General features: G+C 35.0%; 1 protein-coding gene and 1 long non-coding RNA gene across 2 annotated transcripts; one reads left to right on the top strand and one right to left on the bottom strand.

The window, feature by feature from the left end:
* Positions 1–2,592: 2,592 nt before the first annotated feature.
* Positions 2,593–4,044, bottom strand: LOC149966702 (uncharacterized). Its single transcript, XR_016480387.1, has 5 exons — positions 3,932–4,044; positions 3,615–3,842; positions 3,462–3,552; positions 3,243–3,390; positions 2,593–3,083 (listed from the first exon to the last, which is right to left on the bottom strand). It is a non-coding gene; the product is annotated as an uncharacterized LOC149966702 (long non-coding RNA).
* Positions 4,045–5,801: 1,757 nt separating this feature from the next.
* Galphai (G protein alpha i subunit) lies at positions 5,802–18,881 on the top strand. The gene is made up of 7 exons (XM_090153822.1): positions 5,802–6,277; positions 10,754–10,796; positions 12,475–12,619; positions 13,647–13,804; positions 14,739–14,867; positions 14,942–15,225; positions 17,926–18,881. Exons 1-7 carry the CDS (start codon positions 6,157–6,159, stop codon positions 18,114–18,116), a joined length of 1,071 nt encoding a protein of 356 aa, XP_090009948.1. The 5' UTR covers positions 5,802–6,156; the 3' UTR covers positions 18,117–18,881.
* Positions 18,882–19,259: the final 378 nt, after the last annotated feature.

Below are 19,259 nucleotides of genomic sequence, written 5' to 3'. Positions count from 1 at the left end.
CTGTCCTTCTGGTTTTATTCCCGCATTTTTGACCCCACTAGTCAATGACTACTAAAATAAATTAAGATAGGAGGCTTACTAGTCAGACCACGGACTGTCAGACTGACTACAAAAAAATATCCTTATGTCCAACCAAAGATAATTTAAACTCGTACCCTAGATTCGAATACTGAGAGCTTTCCCATTGACGGTTTTGTTACGAAGCGTTTACCCTTTTCCGGCACGTGACCTCAGAAAAATCGGGCTCCATCGGTTGTGGCACAGCCAACTTCGATCACGCGCTGCCACGCTATATAGCGCGTAATCGAAGTTGGCCGTGGTTGCGGTAAGGCGCAAACCATGGAGCGAATTTTTTCTGAGTTCCGGCGGGAAGTGGGTAAACGCTATCGGCAACGCGCGAGAGAGTGATTTCGAATCTAGGGTACGAGTTTAAATTATCTTTGGTCCAACCCTGCAACTGTCTGTTAGATTGGTCGTCTGCTTAACATTGACAAAGTTAACAACGGACTAGTTTTAAGTACAGACAATACCCCGATGTATTAAATATATTTTAAATATTAAATTTAAATTTGAAGAAATTTTCAATTAATATCTTGTAAATGAACTCAATAAACCCAAGAGGAGTTTTTCGAGTTACCTGGTTTTGGAAATAACAGAGAGGGTAAAGTCGCTTCGCTATGAGAGGCGCCTCTTTCGAAAAAAACACGTAATAATATTTTTGCCGCAATAGCGTCCATAGGTCCCCATTGACAGAGGGCGCCACTTGCATTGCCAGTGTGCTCGCGCGCGTTTTGAAGACGCGTTTTTGACGACGCAAAAATATTTTGACGACTTTATTAAAGTTTTCAATATGCCAGGGCCAGTTTGTTCAGCGAAGAATTGTTTGTCAGCGAAAACAAAAAACTCTCGTTTATCATTTTTCAAATTTCCGAAAGAAAAAGACCGGTAAATAAGCGTTTTTAAAACATAGGCATATTTTTATTTACATTAATATTCTTACTGAAAAATTTTAGTTCCATTTTGTGGCTTGGAAATCTAAAATGTGACAAGCTAATAAATAAATCAACGGAATACCTACACGCTAATCACAGGCTATGTGCTAAACATTTTACTGACAATTGTTTTATGAACATAAAAACCAAGAATAGACTGACAGATTCCTCTGTTCCAACAATTTTTTATGATAGTGACAAACAAACCCTAGAAAGTGATAATGAAGGTAAAGAAATTACTTGCAGGGGTAGTTAAAATAGCTTCTAATAATAAACCAAAAATATAGTGTACAGAGATGCAACGTGTAAGATCGGACTAGAAGATATAAGGCCAAAAGAAACCACTTTGGAAGAAATATTGGTAGAGCACAATTACAGTTTTACTAATGATGAAATGGTTTCAAGCACCATTTCATTAGAAATTTCAGAAAATGGTAATTCAAATGTGAGATTTCATCATTGCTAAGTGATAACCACTGAACATTTATTGGTTATATATTGCAGTGGCTGTAGTTAATTCAAATCGGAAAAGAACATTGGATTGCCTGCTAAAAGAATTCAGATTGACCATAATTATTGTAATCTGTCAAATCAAAACTGTGGAAATGGTTAGATAATACGATACATTAATATTTTTAATGCAATTCATTTATTAAAAGCTTTTTAATCATTATCTTACTGATGCCAGATATAGGAGCAGAAATTGAGGTCGACATTTCAAATAAGAGCGAAAATAAGTCTGTGCAAGTTTCAGGATTGAAAACAAAGAAAGAAGCAAGACTGCTTAAGAAACTAAATAAGCAAAGTGTTCAAATTCACAGAATGAAGAAACAATTGAAAAGTTTAAAAGAAAAACTGGCAGATAGTCAAAATATTTCCAATATTTCTGATGCAAAGAGGTTTTTAAACGGTTTTGCTGAAGAGCTCTTCAACTCCGAATTAAAACTTAGGCAAAGACACAAAAAAGGGAGGAGATATTCATCAATGTTGAAGAAATGGGCTCTCTCGCTCTTCTATCACAGCCCTCAAGCGTACAGAATGTGGCAAGCAGTTTTGTGTCTACCAACAAAACGAACGCTTGAGAAATGGTTGTCTCGCATGGAAATTGCCCCTGGTTTCGACCACAAAACCCTGCAAGCCCTGAAAATGAAATTTCAAAACAAGAAAAAATGTGAGAGAGTTATAGTACTTTCATTTGATGAAATGAGTTTGAAAGAGAAACTCACATATGATCATTCAAGTGACATCATAGAAGGCTATGTAGACTATGGACCATTTGGAAGAGCAAAGCAATACGCAAATCAAGCCCTGGTTTTCATGGTTAAAGGTTTGAAGGTGAAATGGAAGCAACCCATAGGCTACTTCCTTACTAGAGATGCTTGCCACGGGGAGACTTTGAAGCTGCTGCTCAATGAATGCCTGAAGCACCTAAAAGATATCGGACTTATAGTCAAGGCTATTGTTTGCGACCAAGGAACTGGCAATCAAAATTTATACAAAAATCTGGGAATATCCGTGGAGAAACAATTTATTGAAATTGATGAGGAAAAAATTCATTTTTTCTTTGACCCTCCCCATCTGTTGAAAAGTGTCAGAAATAATTTTAAAAGATATCCATTTCTGGTGGAAGGCACAGAGGTTTCATGGAAAGACTTGGAAATTTTTTTCAATTTAGACCAAGAGATTGGAAAGTTCCGAAGTGCGCATAAATTGAAACGAAAGCATATCGCTTTACCAGCATTTTCCAACATGAAAGTTATTTTGGCAGCGCAAGTATTCAGCAAAAGCGTAGCTAATTGTATACAAGCAGCATTTTCTTTGGGGTTAGGGGATCTTACCATGCGTAGTACTTACACTGCGGAGTTCCTACTACACATGAATGATCTTTTTGATTGTTTCAATAGTAGGACCCTAAACAGTGCTACGCTATGCAAAAGAGCCATGTCAGACACATCCATCCATAAGCAAATGCTGAGTGAGAAATTGCAATGGTTTAACACATGGAAACCCCAAAACTGCAAATATAAAAAATTGCCTTGTATCGAAGGATGGAAACTTTCCATTCAATCACTGCTCTTTTTGTGGAAAGACCTAAAAGAAAATTTTGGATTTAAGTTCTTATTAACTGGGAGGTTAAGCCAAGATTTTGTTGAGAATTATTTTGGTTCTATCCGTCAAAAAGGAGGGAATAGAGACCACCCAAATCCTCAGCAATTCCGGGCTGCATATAGAGCTGCATCAGTAAACAACCTTTTAAAGCCACCAGATTCAAATTGCATTGACGATTTAGATGATTTCATCTTGAATATTGATTCCTTTAAAACCCCAGCTCCAGGACCAGATGAAGATTTATCAAATTTGGAAAGTCACGAAGTTCTGCATAGCCAAGGACATTGCTCTGAAGTAGACTTGGAAATTTGTAAATCAATTGAAAGCATAAACCTACTAAAGCAAACGGTTTTAAGTTACATTTCAGGGTATTTAATCCACCGATGCTTTTCACATCACCAATGTTTATCTTGTCTTGGTCAGCTTAAAATTGAAAATCCAATGATTGATCCTACCAACATTCTCAGTTATTACAAAGCAAATAAAACAGAGAAAAACTATGCTTTTGGTAACCTTATTGTACCAACAGAAGCATTCTTGAAATTTGTAACGCAGACCAATGAAGTTTTTGACACCAGTTTTCAATTACTGTCTCATATGACAAATGTAAGAGGCCGCTTAGAAAGATTTATAACACGACGTATTGAAAAAAAGTGGTTTGTTGCTCCAGACAATTCATCATGCGCAGCTACATTTCAAACCATGATAGGTTTTTTCATTGAGTTTTGTATTCACAGCGCACTGAAAAAGCAAGATATCGACCATGAATACGCGAAATCTCAGAAAAGATTAGACAGAAAATTGATGAAAATTCAACACTAAATACATACCCAGGAATTTCTAGGAAAACCATTTTTCAAATAATTTCATCCTCATTCATATACATAAGCGTAAACAATTATTCTTTCCATGTTATCACTTTAGGCCTTGGTCATTTTGTACAGTTTTCCATGAATTTCTTTAATTTATTAAAAGTTAGTGGTTGTCATAGTAAAAAACATAATAAAATAGTAAAATTTCTTGTCCTCACTAATGATATTTTTCATGAAATGTCTTTTTAATAATAAAATTGACCATCGGAAAATTTAGAGAAAACAATTTCCGGATCCTTACATATTGTAATGAAAGTATGAAACTCGTTCACTGGCGCCATCGCGTTTTGGGGACCTGAACTATCCCCCATGAAGCGCGCGCTTCAAAAATCTCTTACAAATTTTAACATTACAGGAATAGGAAGAGGCGCCTCTCATAGCGAAGCGGCGACTTTACCCTCTCTGGAAATAAGGTAGTGAAACGTGAACGCGTTGAACGCACCATAACGCGCTCAAAGTTTTGAGAGTAGGCCCAAACACACATACGGTTCGCGAGCGATTTCGCCTGCGAATTTTCACGCACGCGCCCATGCGCCATGACTTTGATTCTATTTAAGTCACGCGACGCGACGCGATTTGCCAGCGAAATTTCGCGTGCGAAGGCTATGTGTGCATCCGCCTTGAAGGCCCAAACACACATACGGTTCGCAAGCGATTTCGCCTGCGAATTTTCGCGCCCGCGCCAATGCTCCATGACTTTCATTCTATTTAAGTCACGCGACGCGACGCGATTTTCCAGCGAAATTTCGCGCGCGAAGGCTATGTGTGCATCCGCCTTTAGATGGCGCTTGTAACCATGAACGCTTCAATAAAACATCTTCAAGGAAGTTACAAAGAAGTAAAATTTCTGAGAGCCAGGACCTGCAAGTTTCTGTTAAGTGCTTGTTAAAATAATTGAAACTTTTCACCTAAACGGTAGTAACAAGTGTTCCCTTTTAACTAGGTAACTTTTTTGACATAATAAGGCTTAGCATTTCAACAAACTATAAACAGTGACTGCATTTCCTGGGTCTCGGATATACGGAAATATTACTTCTTGGTGATTTCTTTGAAGATGTTTTATTTAAAAGGCTATTGCCTGATCAGAATGAATACAGTGGTTGGTTTATGCAAAGATAATTTAAACTCGTACCCTAGATTCGAAATCACTCTCTCGTGCGTTGCCGATAGCGTTTACCCACTTCCCGCCGGAACTCAGAAAAAATTCGCTCCATGGTTTGCGCCTTACCGCAACCACGGCCAACTTCGATCACGCGCTGCCAATAGCGTGGCAGCGCGTTATCGAAGTTGGCCGAGCCACATTACCGATGGAGAACGATTTTTCTGAGGTCACGTGCCGGAAAAGGGTAAACGCTTCGTACCAAAAACGTCAATGGGAAAGCTCTCAGTATTCGAATCTAGGGTACGAGTTTAAATTATCTTTGGTTTATGAAGCTTTTCAAAATGAATATAGCAAACAAACGATAAAATTGACCCTTTTGTTAATTTTTCCCCTCTTTAACTCACTACACTAACATAAAAAAAAAATTGATTGTACCTGGGTCTTATATACATGTACCAGGGTGAGGAAACCGAATTCCAATTACGTTGAAAACAATTTCAAGAGTTAAAAAAGTGTGTTATAGTTATTAAATAGGCCCTTATAAAGCGGACCTTTTGAAGAGATTAAATATGGCTGCGCTCAATGACTATGAAATCATCCATAAAAGAGTGAATATTCGACCTCAGTAAATACGCTCTGCATAACACCTCTCCTACCGACACCAGACGACTTAAAATAATAAAAAAAAAAGAACTCCTGTTGCCTAAGGACGGTGTCAGGCCGACACCATCGTATTTTTTTAAGCAAAAAAGTCAGTTGTCGGTTAGTACCCGTACTTGGTTATGTCAAATTTCGGTTGTATGAGTTTTAGGCCTAGAATTTCATTTGGGAAATTTAGTTTAGTGGTTTGTTTCAATCTGATAGGGACCGTAGTATAACTTAGAAATGTGGATATGGATTTCGTTTTTTTACCTGTTTTTAGTGTTCAAATGTTAAATGCCTAGTCCCTGATGTGGTCTTACCACTTTTCCTTTTGACATTGTTAACTTGGTTTATAACTCTACCTCAAATAGACAAGTCTACTGTCTACGCCTTGTTCGGTTCAATCATTTCATTTTATCGCCAATTTCCTAAAAACATAATGGGTTGTGCAGTAAGTTCAGTTGCTGACAAGGAAGCAGCTGAAAGGTCAAAGAAAATTGACAAAGATCTCAGAGCTGAAGGGGAACGTCAAGCTAGAGAAGTAAAGCTTCTACTATTGGGTAAGCTTCAACATGCATATTTCAAAAATAACTTGTAAATTAGTTTTGGAAAATAAATAGTGTTCTTGTTTTATTGCAATTTCACTAGTATACTAGACACATGGACTAAAAACAAATGGTGGATTTCGTGGGGGATATCTACATTAAGGTTTCAGACTTTAATTTGTATTCTCTATATCCTCAGTCGAAGGACTAGAGTCTATATTCTTCACTGAGGGAGTTAATCATGGTTTCATGGAATAGTGGGAGCAAATAAAAAGGATTAAGAAAGCTAAATAACTTCACATTGTGCATGCTACATGCTCCGATTAAAATATCCAATAAAAAAAATACCCTTTCTCTGTGTAATTTCTTACCCATTTTTCGGAGCGAAAGAGTTAGAAATCAAAATATATTTAATTACACCAGAGTTTGATCCATGATCAAAAAGGTGAAATGGAATATTCGGTCATGACATTATTTGATATTTTTAATGCTGTGCTCTGGTATTTCTGGAGCAGCCCTGTTACAAAAGGGTGTACATGTGTGTAATATACAGTGAAATATATCCATATAACTTAATATCACTGATGCCCGTCGTTAAATTATCACATCTTAATGTGATGACCAACCTAAACTTGTAATCATGGCAAAGAACCACACCCACAAGTAAGCTACGAATGCTATAGGGATAATGAACACGGAATGTGGTGGAGTCAAAATAGGCTATAATATTAATAATACAAAACTACAAGCTTATTGAAATAGGATGGAAAAACTGAGAGGAATTTTTCTATTTAAATCGAAACGGACATCCAGCCGTTACTCTTCCTGCAAAAACTGTGCTAGGGGATTGTGCCATTTATTAAAGGAAATGCCTTTAGTTGGAAATCTGTAGTCTATATATTTCTAATAAGGTTTATAGTAAAACCCTACCCATAAACATCTGTTTTACTAACAATAATTTTATCTATATTAACAACTCAAAGGAAACTTAATTTAATACAAGTTTTACTGGGCAATAAATTAACAGTATGAACACCTTTTCTTTTAAAATATCTGGTTTTGTATGAGTTTTAAATATTTATGTATTCCACTATGGCAGCTAGGGCTATACGACTATATAATGTACTGTACCATTCAATTTATTTTACAGTAGTAGTTTTCTTGAAATTTCTTCCATATGCAAAAATGAAAAGTTGGTGGTATTTAGCCTTTCACTAAAGAATTTCATTAAAAACCACAGTTTTACGGTATTTTTATGGCTCAGGAAATAAAAGATAAAAAAGTAGGTGTATGGTGTATGTAAACATATAACAGGATGCTTACTCAGAATTCATTCTCGAGAAATGCAAATAACAAAGCTTGATAAACTCCAGAACACCAAATGGCTCAACTGTGAAGGCTCTATATAGTCATGCTTGTAATATTCTACATGTAATATACATGTTTCTTTCTTGAAGCATTTTTCCTCTTAGCTCGTAAACTTTATATTCTACAATAATGGCACTTCAAAGAATCTTTACTGGGTGGCATTTTTTTTTTGTCAGGGATGGGGGCTGCCCAAAATTTTGGGTCATTGATGTGGATTAGGTTTATTAAAAATTTATATATAATAAATTATATTATTTTTTTATTAAACTAATTTATCACTTCAAAGAACTAAATATAAAGTAAATGACAATAATCGATAAAAACAACACTATAAAATTACACTATAGCTATTTTAATTTAACCCATTTGACAAGCCTTATGTTGCGAAAGCCATCGGGCTTACCAAGGGAGGGGGGAAAAGAATGGGTTGCTTAAAAGTGTGTGGTTGATTTTACATCCAAGCTATTGGCTAAATTTTTATATGCGTATATACATTAATGAGTATTCTGAAATTATCTTATTTCTAATTTTTAATTCAAGTTTTTATAACATTTTTATTTGGTGAACAAATGTATTTAGGTAGCACATCAATATTTGGCGGGAATAGTTCGCACGCCATTAGTTCGCATTAAGAAATAGCTCACCAACAAATAGTTCGCCTGGTCAATAGTTTATATACTAAAAAAAATCGTTTATTTCATTAATAAAAAACAAGCAACATGCCCACAATAATTTATTTTTATGTATCTAACGGCATACTCAGTAAATAAACTAGATTAGGAAAATGATAAAAAACAAACGAAAAATCTCCGGTTTCATTTCTTTCAGCATGCCGTTAGATTTCTTATCGGTTATTAGAACTATTAAAAAAGAAGGAAGCAAATTTGTCTCCTAAAGCAATTATGACGGATTTTGAACAGAGTTAAATAAATGCTTGTCGGAGAATTTTTCCGGAGGTAGAAATGAATGGTTGTTTTATCTAACCCAATGCGTATACCGAAAAGTTCAGAGATGCGGCTTACAAAAAAGATACGAATCTGACGTCGAGTTTGCCCTTGCAATTAGAATGATACCCGCATTGGCCTTTATTCTGCTTACATTTGTAGCTGACGACTTTGAACTATTATCATCTGAAACGAGTCCCTTACCTCTAGAAGCCCAGCCTATATTGGAATATTTTGAAGATGTCTGGATAGGGCGACCAAATCGAAGAAATCGCCGGCCTCCTTTATTTTCGCATTCACTGTGGAATTTATATCTTTATGAGCTATTGTGTTTTCTTTTTATTAATGAAATAAATGATTTTTTTTAGTATTCGAACTATTGACCAGGCAAACTATTTTCCAAACAAACTATTTGTTGGCGAGCTATTTGTTAAGGCAAACTAATGGCGTGCGAACTATTGACATGGACTCTGTATTTATGGGTTCAAGGTAAAACTTTTAGTGAAATTATTGAGCAATTGCAAAATGATTGAATGATCTGCACTTAGATATAAGATAGTGGAAGGTCAAGGGAGCAATAGAATCTTTGATGAAATAAGTTACAGCTGTGCTATAAATCAAAGGTTAACATAAAAATGCATAGGTAACGAATTAAGATAAGGTCATGCAGTGTTCAGTAAAAAACTGCTCTAATCTTTTAATGAATGGTTATCTAGAAAACAGAATCAGAATTTAGATGAAAACTTTATTAACCGAATTTCCTGTTAATAAATTAAATGTAATTTTCATGGTGTGTGATTTTTATTTAAAAAATATTTTAATTTCACTTTTGAAAAAACAGAAAAATACCCTGTCCCCTCACCACCTAACAGCGTCCCTCCTGAAAATCGGCAATGTTATTTCAACCCAGTGCAAACAAACTAGCTTGCCCAATACGAAAATAGAATTCATGGCCCATTTCTGTCTCTTGCTAACCTTTTTTTATTGTCAAACTGAGGAGAGATCATACACTTAGTTTATCTGTTTACATTGGATTAAAAGACTTTTATAACCTCAACGCATTTTTTATGGAAGACCCCTAACAATTTTATGAAGAATTCACTAACTATAGCGCCGGATATATCTAAAGCCATGTAATGGAGTGGCCAATGCTGGAAGTGTTGGTGTTCTGGCCACAATGAGAAAGATATTCTAGGAAATTAAATTAAACCCGGGGAACCCAAGTCTTAGAGTGACACCTCCCAATAAAACAATAGTTCAAGGTTTAATATTAAATATTGCACTAGGCTAATTATTTATTTTAAATTATTCTAAGAAGTATAATTTAAAATAACTAATTAAACAATGGCTTAAAATTAATTACAAACTTTTAAACCTTATTTTATTGAAACTAATGTATAGGTATTAAAGTAATTAATAAGTGAATGATTGCATTTCATTTTGTACTTATTTTAACCACAAAGTCTGAAACAGCTTAACACTGAAGTAGGCCGAGGTGCCATTATGTGACATGCTATTGTAATATTGTTAGCTTTTTCTTCAGTTTGATTAGAATTTATTTGTAGCGGTTTTTGCAATTGAGTTAGAATCTAATATTTCCCGCTTCAAATTATAATAATTTACAAATCAGTAGGGCACTGGTTACAGAAATTTTTGCTATTTACATTTTAAGACTTAACAAAACTAGAGTTTTTTTTAACAAAGGGGTCAACTCTTTTCTCTCTCTACTGGCTAATGGGGTTTTCTCCCTGAGTTCTTCGGTTTCGATTTTGCGTGCCTTGAAATTGAAAAAAGAAGCTTGTGCTCAAATACTTAAATATTTGACTGAAAATAACAAAATCATGTGACCAACAATCTTTATTGGAATCACTTATTAAAGGCATTAAAAGATAGTGCTAGCTGACTATTTTCAGAATAACTAAGCCTCATTTATGAACAATAACCAATGACTTTTTTAATCATTCTCATTGCGAAATGTATTAGAAGATAATCAACGCTTTCAATTTAAAAAGTTTAAGAATGATATGAGTCACAGGGTGGTATCTACCTGAAATTTTGGTCTGAGATTTTTCATTACAATTTTTCTTAATTATTAAAGTACAATCAGATCAATCTTCCAAGACCTAACATCGATTTATAAGTTTACAAATTTAGTTACTAAATCTAAATTTTTTTTTAGGTGCTGGTGAATCTGGAAAAAGTACGATCGTGAAACAAATGAAGTAAGATTTCACTTTAACAGTCACTCGCTGAAGAAGGACCACGGTCCGAAAGCTCCGAATAAAATAAAGTTTTTTTCTAAGTCATGAAGTAGCAGCTTTTTTAAAATTTAACAATTTATACTAAACCATGGCTAAAAGTTTTAATATTTATAGTGTCCTTAGACAATTTCAGTTCAATAGTAAAAGTTGTCAGTATCTTTCAATGATATTTCAGTTAGGTATGCACCGATATGGGTACAGTGATATATGGGCCGATATTAACAAAGTCATCTATCATAACAGTAGTATGATAAAATCTATATAAAAGATGGTGTAATGGGGTCCTTTGCTGCGGGCATGGAAAACTGCGGGGCTGTTATAGGTTGAGCTCTGGCCACAGGGTGTCGCCACATACCTGGTTTTGGCGGAAAGGAAGTCGGGTATGTTGTTATATTGTGGTGTACTTTAGCATAATCGAAGTGTTGTTAGACTGGTGTGTATATAATGTAAGTTAGGCGTTGCTGGCAACTATGTAGGAGAGCAGATCTTCAGTAGATGTTCAACTGAACAGTAATACCCCAGTTGCTCGCTCATTAATAACTTGAAACTTTAAATTAACATAAGACTAATAAATTATTTAATACTTTTAATTAAGTCAGTAGTTATTATTCCACCAATTTACAATAGGATATAAGGAGCCGCTCGGAGGGGAGATGACTACGACGCTCAGTTGGAGAGACATCTAATTTAAAAGCTCTCTTGGTATAGACTAAATATCGAATCTAGTATTAAAAGCCTGTGCAATCCAAATATAATATAATTTGGCCTACTAACAATATAGCTAGCTGCCACTGACGATGTAGGCTATAAAACAAGGAGAAAAATTCTTTCCCACAATAGCAATCGAACTGTCATTCTTTTATTATCCATTACTAGTGATGCGCCTACGTTCAGTCCGGTCGTGTTTTCGCTTTTTGCCTTAAAAATAATTTATATTTTCTTAAACTTCGATATTATGGAGAGTGTCATATGGAATTACTTCAGTAAAACTATCAATGTATCAAAAACAAAATGTAACTTCTGTGAACAACTGGTTTCCAGAGGCGGATCTACCGCAAAATCCGATACTACATCAAATATGATTTCTCATTTAAAATTACATATCAAAGAGGAGCATTCAAAATTTTTGGAAGAATCTGGAAAGTTGGCGAAAGTAGTAAGCCGTCAGCAGTAAAATTTTGCTACAACGATGTGTTGAATGCCTATAGCACAGAAAATAAGATTAACTGTTTCACCAAGTTTCAATGGTCGTTAATTGAAAAAATTGTGAATTTTCTGCGACCTTTCGCAGAATTAACAAGAGTGGTTTCCCAAAAAGACTTAACCGCATCTGTGAACGAAACGTTTTGCAAAAATCATAAAATTTGGGGGTTCACTTAAAAATCCACTCAATTCATTTTCTTTAATATTTTTACCTTCAAATCTAGGAAACGTTGTTTTTTGAACATACAAACAAGCATGTGAAATTTCATAAAGATCAGCCAATTAACCTGGAGTTATCAGAAAGGTCCGCTGTCCTCATATTTAGGTTTAAGTGCAGATTTAGGCCAACCTGACCACATTCTCAATAACAACAATTGTTGGATTATAATACTTTGTGTAAAAATAATTACAACTCATGTATTACATTTCATTATAGAATAATTCATGAAGCTGGCTATACAAAAGAAGAATGTTTACAGTACAAACCTGTAGTCTATAGTAACACCATACAAAGTTTAATGGCCATTATTAGAGCAATGGGTCAGCTGAAAATAGAATTTGCTGGAGATTCTGCCAGAAAAGTAAGTTTCATTATCTTTAAGTTACATTATCTCCAGTAGTGATCTCTAATATGCACCACTTTCATACTTGGGTTGGTCTCGTAAAGATTAAAAAAATTCATAGTAATTGTTGGCATTGAGTTCAGTCCTCTTTAGAGTTCTATCTTGGGAAATTTTTTAAACTATTCTCGAATTGTTTATCGCCTACGAGCTGAAAAGACAAACTCCTTATTTATCAACATGCTACTCTTATGGTTCGCAAAAGAATTGCAAATAGTTATATTTTTGCAAGGGTCCTTTGGAACCTCTGCCCCTCTTATGATCTGTGTGGGTGAAATGGGAGATGAATATTAATAAATTATTTAAAAGAAAATCAGTGTAAGGGTTAGCTCCCACAAAAAGGAAATCCACTGTACTCCGCTAGGAGAAAACCGCTATATTAACCCGGTAAAGCCTGGTATGAGGGGAGAGACATTTGGGTGGCGTTAGAGCAGTCAGGAGGTTAAACCTTAACGACCCCTCCAGGTATTCATTAGAGAGATTATTGTAATAAGGAGTTTAAATGTGATTAACTGCCTTATTATTCCTTATGCGATTTAAGTTCGTTACAAGAGTAAAAAAATTAGATTTTGAGTAAAATATATCTGAAAATTTTCTATAAATGTCTATTTAAATTGGGGGACCTACTGACCCCTCAACCCCTTATGAAGGGTTTATTGCAAGGGTCTCAACATTTGCTTTGAGGGTCAATGACTCGGACAGCCGGCCCTACTTTCAAGTCTAGTCAAAAGGACATAACTGAGGAAATGTGTAGGTAGATATACTTCCCCATTGAAGGGTGTTTATTATCAACTTTTGCTTTATGTATTTAAAGAGACTCATAATTCATTTTTCAACATCCGAATGTATATTTTTTGGAGTCCCAATTAAACACAAGATTTAAATGTGATTTTCTTATGAATTCCTACTGTAGAAACAATTGCTTTTATTTTCCTTAACTTCATGTTTTATAAAGTAATACAATTTATATTATGAAATGGTCTTATAGGATGATGCCCGTCAGTTTTTTACTATTGCTGGTGCCTCTCATGAAGGGGAACTCACTCCGGATCTTGCTGCAATTATGAAGCGTCTTTGGTTGGATAAAGGCGTGCAAGAATGTTACGCTCGTTCTAGAGAATACCAACTCAATGATTCAGCTTCCTAGTAAGTTTGTCCTAATTTCCACAGTTCTAGAACCAAGTCTGTAAAAGAAAGTCCGGGTGTCTTGCATAGATCATGTCATTGGTTGTAGAAAAAATACGAACAAGAAACTCATAATTATACACTAAAATATTTTGATGATAATTAAATAGTGATAGTAATTTTTCTAGTTCTTTTTTTGTTGTTTAAGATAGTAATTTTTGATCTAATACTAATTTAGTACCAAAATTGTGTTGGCCAACGTAATTTTTATTTTCATTTATTTTTAGAAGAACAGCCTATTTACTTGAAATTACAGTGAATTATTAATTATACAAAGTCTTAGTTTTCACTTTTCAGTATCAATATTTGGCATGACCAATACTTTTCAATGACCGGTGGCTTTAACATAGTTTTTCTTTGTAAATCAATTTTAAATTTAATAATTTCCTGATTTAAAGGGTTCCAACAGCTATGGTAGGGGATAAACATGCGTCCCCGCGTAGCCAATCTGATCTTTAGTTGGTACTTCCCACCGATGGGTGGACCAGATCTCCTTCGTTGGACAGTTTACGGAGGGGCACTTGTTTCTCCCCCTTATTAGACTGATCCTTTAAAAACTAACCTTGAAATGAATGCAGTAATTACGGTATTGTTGATGAAAATTGGTTGAAACAGGAAACTATTGAACGAAAAAAAAAATTGATTTCTTGACTCAAATCTCTATAAATTAGTAATAATTTATCTTTAGCCAAAACAGTCCTTTGAAATAGCGTCTTCGCCAGCTCAAAGCTAGTTTACTCATTTTTCATTTAGAATAAATTCTTATTCAACTTGGTTAGCTTAAGCTTTGAGATACAAAAAATAAACATCTACTGTTTAACTTGCTAGTGTTTCTTATTTTGGTATTGTTAATTATTACCTGCTGAAAGAATAAGCTTACCATTTTGGTTTTCAGCTATTTGAATTCATTAGAAAGAATTTCACAGCCAAATTACGTACCTATCCAACAAGATGTTCTCAGAACCAGAGTGAAAACAACTGGCATTGTGGAAACTCATTTCAGCTTTAAAGGTCTCCATTTCAAGTATGTTATCATATTTCTTAATGTTTAGGTTTAGTTATTGAAATTCAAAATATTGATTATCGATGTATTTTCAGAATGTTTGATGTTGGGGGTCAAAGGTCGGAGAGAAAGAAATGGATTCATTGTTTTGAAGGAGTAACTGCTATAATTTTTTGTGTTGCATTGAGTGGTTATGATCTTGTACTAGCTGAAGACGAAGAGATGAATCGAATGATTGAGAGCATGAAACTTTTCCAGTCTATTTGTAATAATCAATGGTTTACGGAAACCTCGATTATTCTGTTTTTGAACAAAAAAGATCTCTTTGAAGAAAAAATAGCACATTCTCCTCTTACTATATGTTTTCCAGAATACACAGGTTGGTATAATGATTTGTAAGTTTTATAATAGTGTTGGCTGATATCGTAATTTAACCAATTTCGATACCGATTTTGAGAATTTACCGATACTAATTATTTTATCCGTATTGGAGGAAATCGTTACAGATACTTATAATTTTCAAGGACCCCTTATAAGACGCGTGGTGTAAACTTAAAATAATCGAGACCCTGCGGTAGCTGAATTATCAAAGCCAAATGTCAAGGTTAGCAGTGCCATCTGCATTTTTGAGATAAAAATAAATTTGTAGCAGTATTTTTTAAATCAGTATCATATTGGTTTCAGTCCATCACTACTTTATAAGTAATAGTATAAGACTATCAAGGCCCCCCCCCCTAAGTTTGAAATGAATGGGATTTTAACATTAGGCGAATGACTGGCTAAACTGGCTACATGATGCCATCTGGTGTTGAAAAACTGAAACGTATGCTAAAATCCCCCAATGCGTGTTACCGAATGGCAAGAGGTAGTATAAGTGGTAGGGGTGAAGGGGATAGGCAGAATTTGTTCTTTTTCTCAGCCAGGTAGCATAGATTTGGCTGAATATCAACACACCAACACAAGTTCATTTTTTTTCTGATACTTTAGACGATACTGAACATTCCTGTGTCACAATTATTTTGTGGAAATAAAAATTCAAGGAGGTTTTTATTTTTGAAAATTAACTTTTTCTATTGAAAATTAGTATTACTTTTCCGTTTGTGGTGTAGTACGAGACACAATTTTCCGTTTTGTGGAATATTGGGTGAGGACAAAGTATATTTATTTTTTGCTAGGCTAATACCCAAGACACTACCTTAGGCCTACAATGCGTAGGAGGTTGGTGGCAAGCCCTGCATGCCACGCGTTCGAGCCAACAGCTCCCTACACTAATTATTACCATTAACCTCAACAAGTTTTTATGGAAGGGGAAACCGAAGATCTTGGGGGGGGGGGGGAAACCTCTTAAACCAGTGGGGAGAGAACTTGCAAACTCAATGCAGAAGGAGTTGTTCCGAGTTTTCCCCCAGTGCCACAAGCTGGGATCGAACCTGGCTCCTCTTGCTGCGAGGCGAAAGTGCTAACCACTCCGCCACCCTACCTATTTATGTCCTCTAGGTCCCGATGCTAGATGGCTCATCATGATTAGCAAGAATGGGTATGTGGTGGCGCTTAGCGGCCCCCGCACAAGAGCGAAGCGAACTTGCGGTGCCGTTAGTTAATGATTAATTTTGACTAAGAAATGTTCAGTATTGTCTTAAGTATCCAAAAAAAAACATTGTAAAAACGGACATGCCTTGCTGTGTTGGTATTTTTCCCCTATAGTGTTGTAAGGGACTATTTTAACATAGGTGAATAAATTACCCAAAGTTTATCATAACACAAAATACCCTTTATTTCTCACCAAAATTTCTGGTCTGAGTATTGTCCTCTTGAGGTGGCCTTCTTATTAGGTATCTTTCCAGTTAGCGGCACTACCATAATTTCTGTTAACCCTTCACCTCAGCTTCCTTCGAGCAACTTCCCTTCAATAGGCTAACACTTTACTATTTATATGGTAATGGGGTTACACTATAGCGCCACCCGCGGCCGTTGGTGGTATTTATTTGGACTAGGGCGAAATCTGGCCTTACAGTGTAACATACTTCACCTACAACAATTAAGCTACCGAATTTTAACACAAAGTAACTCTAAAAAACGTTAATTTTACAAAATAAATTGTAACGGGGATCTGTATCGGGAAGCCTCTGTGGGTTTGTTTACCTTTACAGTACATCCTGGAGTGGAGAGGCGGCTTATCTGGGGTTCAACGGTCAGCGGCGGCGGGCTCTTTCAGATGGTATATAAAGAACAGGCTGGTGAGACTGCGGGTCATTACGAATCTGGGGTCCGATCAACGATCGACCTACCTCCAGTATTAGTTTAATTTATGTATACGAAGTAATCGGTTGGCTTAATAAAGAGTTTTTAAGAATAAATCCTTTGGTGAATTCGGTTATTTAATTCAGTCAGACAAACAGAGCTCAACGGTCAAACCTTGACCCTTACGTACCCCTACAAATATCTCGACCGCGAATTTTCATTTCAAAATCGGACATGCGTTGATATTTTGCTGTAGATTTTATTATTTTTTCTACCTCGCCTGTCTAGTGCTGAATACATGAGCTCTTATGCCCAATTCAAACTTAGGGGCCGTTGATAGTCTTATGATAATTAGCAAGAATGACATAACATTAACTGAGAATGTGGAGGCTCAACTCTAGCCTCTACTTTTGTAATTTAAGGACTATATTATCCACCTATAGGAAAGAGAGAGCTTGGGAGTTTGAGGCGAGACAGGTATTTTACGTCTTAGCTTATCTTCCCCCTTAAGCTGCAGAAAGGAAAGAGGCATGGTTTTTATTCCGAAAAAAACAGGGTGAATATATTCTCAGTTAACATTAATTCATGGTAATATGAATGCTATTGCTATATTCTCAGTTAACATTAATTCATGGTATTATGAATGCTATTGCTTATCCGTGCAATGAGTACCACCAATTAGCCAAGTGTTAATACATTTTCAGAGCCAATTCGTATTATTACTACTGATATTCTTATCAAAGAAATGTAACCATTTGACTGTTTGATGGGTGCTATAAAGATAAAACTGTAGTATTTAAAATAAGAAACCCTCACTAAATGATACTTTCTCATATAGGAAATAATACGTATGAAGAAGCTGCTGCATATGTTCAAATGAAATTCGAAAGCCTCAATGAACAAAAAGAGAAAAAGGAGATTTATACGCATTTCACTTGCGCCACTGACACAAATAATATTCAGTTTGTGTTTGATGCAGTTACTGATGTTATTATAAAAAATAATTTAAAAGACTGCGGACTTTTCTAAGTAATGATAGCATTGGAAATGCTGGTATTTAAATTTGAGGACAGTTACCAAACTGGTACTCCTCTTAACTATTTTTGCTAAAGGGTAGAATGTAGATTTTTACATTATTCTTTAAATTTGTCTGAGATATAAATTAAGGAAGTCATAAAATGTGCCAATCATGTTAGTTTTGACTGTTTGCTATCTTCATATTATGAAAAACGTTCAACTTTTTTACTATGAAACCAAATAAATGGTCTTCCATCATGGTGCCAATAGTTATTTGCAGGGGCTCTTTTGGCCAAGAAATGTTAATCATCAATCATTATGAATTCTTTCAAGTTGTTGCCTCTTGATTTCTGATGGTTAAAAATTAAATTACTGGTGCTCTTAAGAATTGTGTATGCATTATCTTATAGCTCTAGCTCAAATTTTTCATAACTGCCAATAAAATGCTGAAAAACTAACTGGTTCGAAATTAACGAAGCTTATTGAAATTTTTATAATAAATATTGAAATATATTGCTGAAGGGCTGTTATAGTTAAAAATTAAGTATATTTGAGTAAATAGTGTATCTGCAAGTTTATTCCTGTTGAATGTTGAAATTTCTTAGTATTGGTATATTCCTTATCTTTATGTTCAGTATTAGTGGAAATTATACAATTTTTAGCAACTAATGAAAATATTCCCACCCCCTTCATTTGGATTTTATAACTACTTCATGTATTTAAAATTTTAGTTTGTAACGTTTCAGATTGTGGTCCTCCCTTGTAATTTTTATAATGCATCCTTAATTGGCATGGCAAATTTCTTTATCTAATCCAAATGCTATTGAAAGGTTGCTGAATATAGCCACAATTTGCAAAATAACATAAATTATCATATCAAAGGATCGTTTTTGACATTTTTTTCGAGAAATTCGTAAAATTTTGGATACAATATTAAATTTGAGAAAGGTTAATTTGGTTTTAGTTTATTAGAAACAATACCAAAACAATTCCAAAATGGTCATTAAAACATTTTTTTTAATTATCGCAGTTTGTTGTCCAATTTGTTAGGCTAGAAGTAACATTTGTTTTGTAGGAAAAATGGTAGGTCTTTGTGATGGTCAAAAGTGATTAGTAGCAATGATCAGAACATAACAATTTTTCAAATAAATTTTC

The sequence above is a fragment of the Leiobunum rupestre genome, chromosome 1 (assembly GCF_980474605.1).
Source record: "Leiobunum rupestre chromosome 1, qqLeiRupe1.1.hap1, whole genome shotgun sequence".
Taxonomy (NCBI): domain Eukaryota; kingdom Metazoa; phylum Arthropoda; class Arachnida; order Opiliones; family Sclerosomatidae; genus Leiobunum; species Leiobunum rupestre.
The sequence above is the reverse complement of the archived record's forward strand: the minus strand, read 5'-3'. Positions and strand labels throughout refer to the sequence as shown.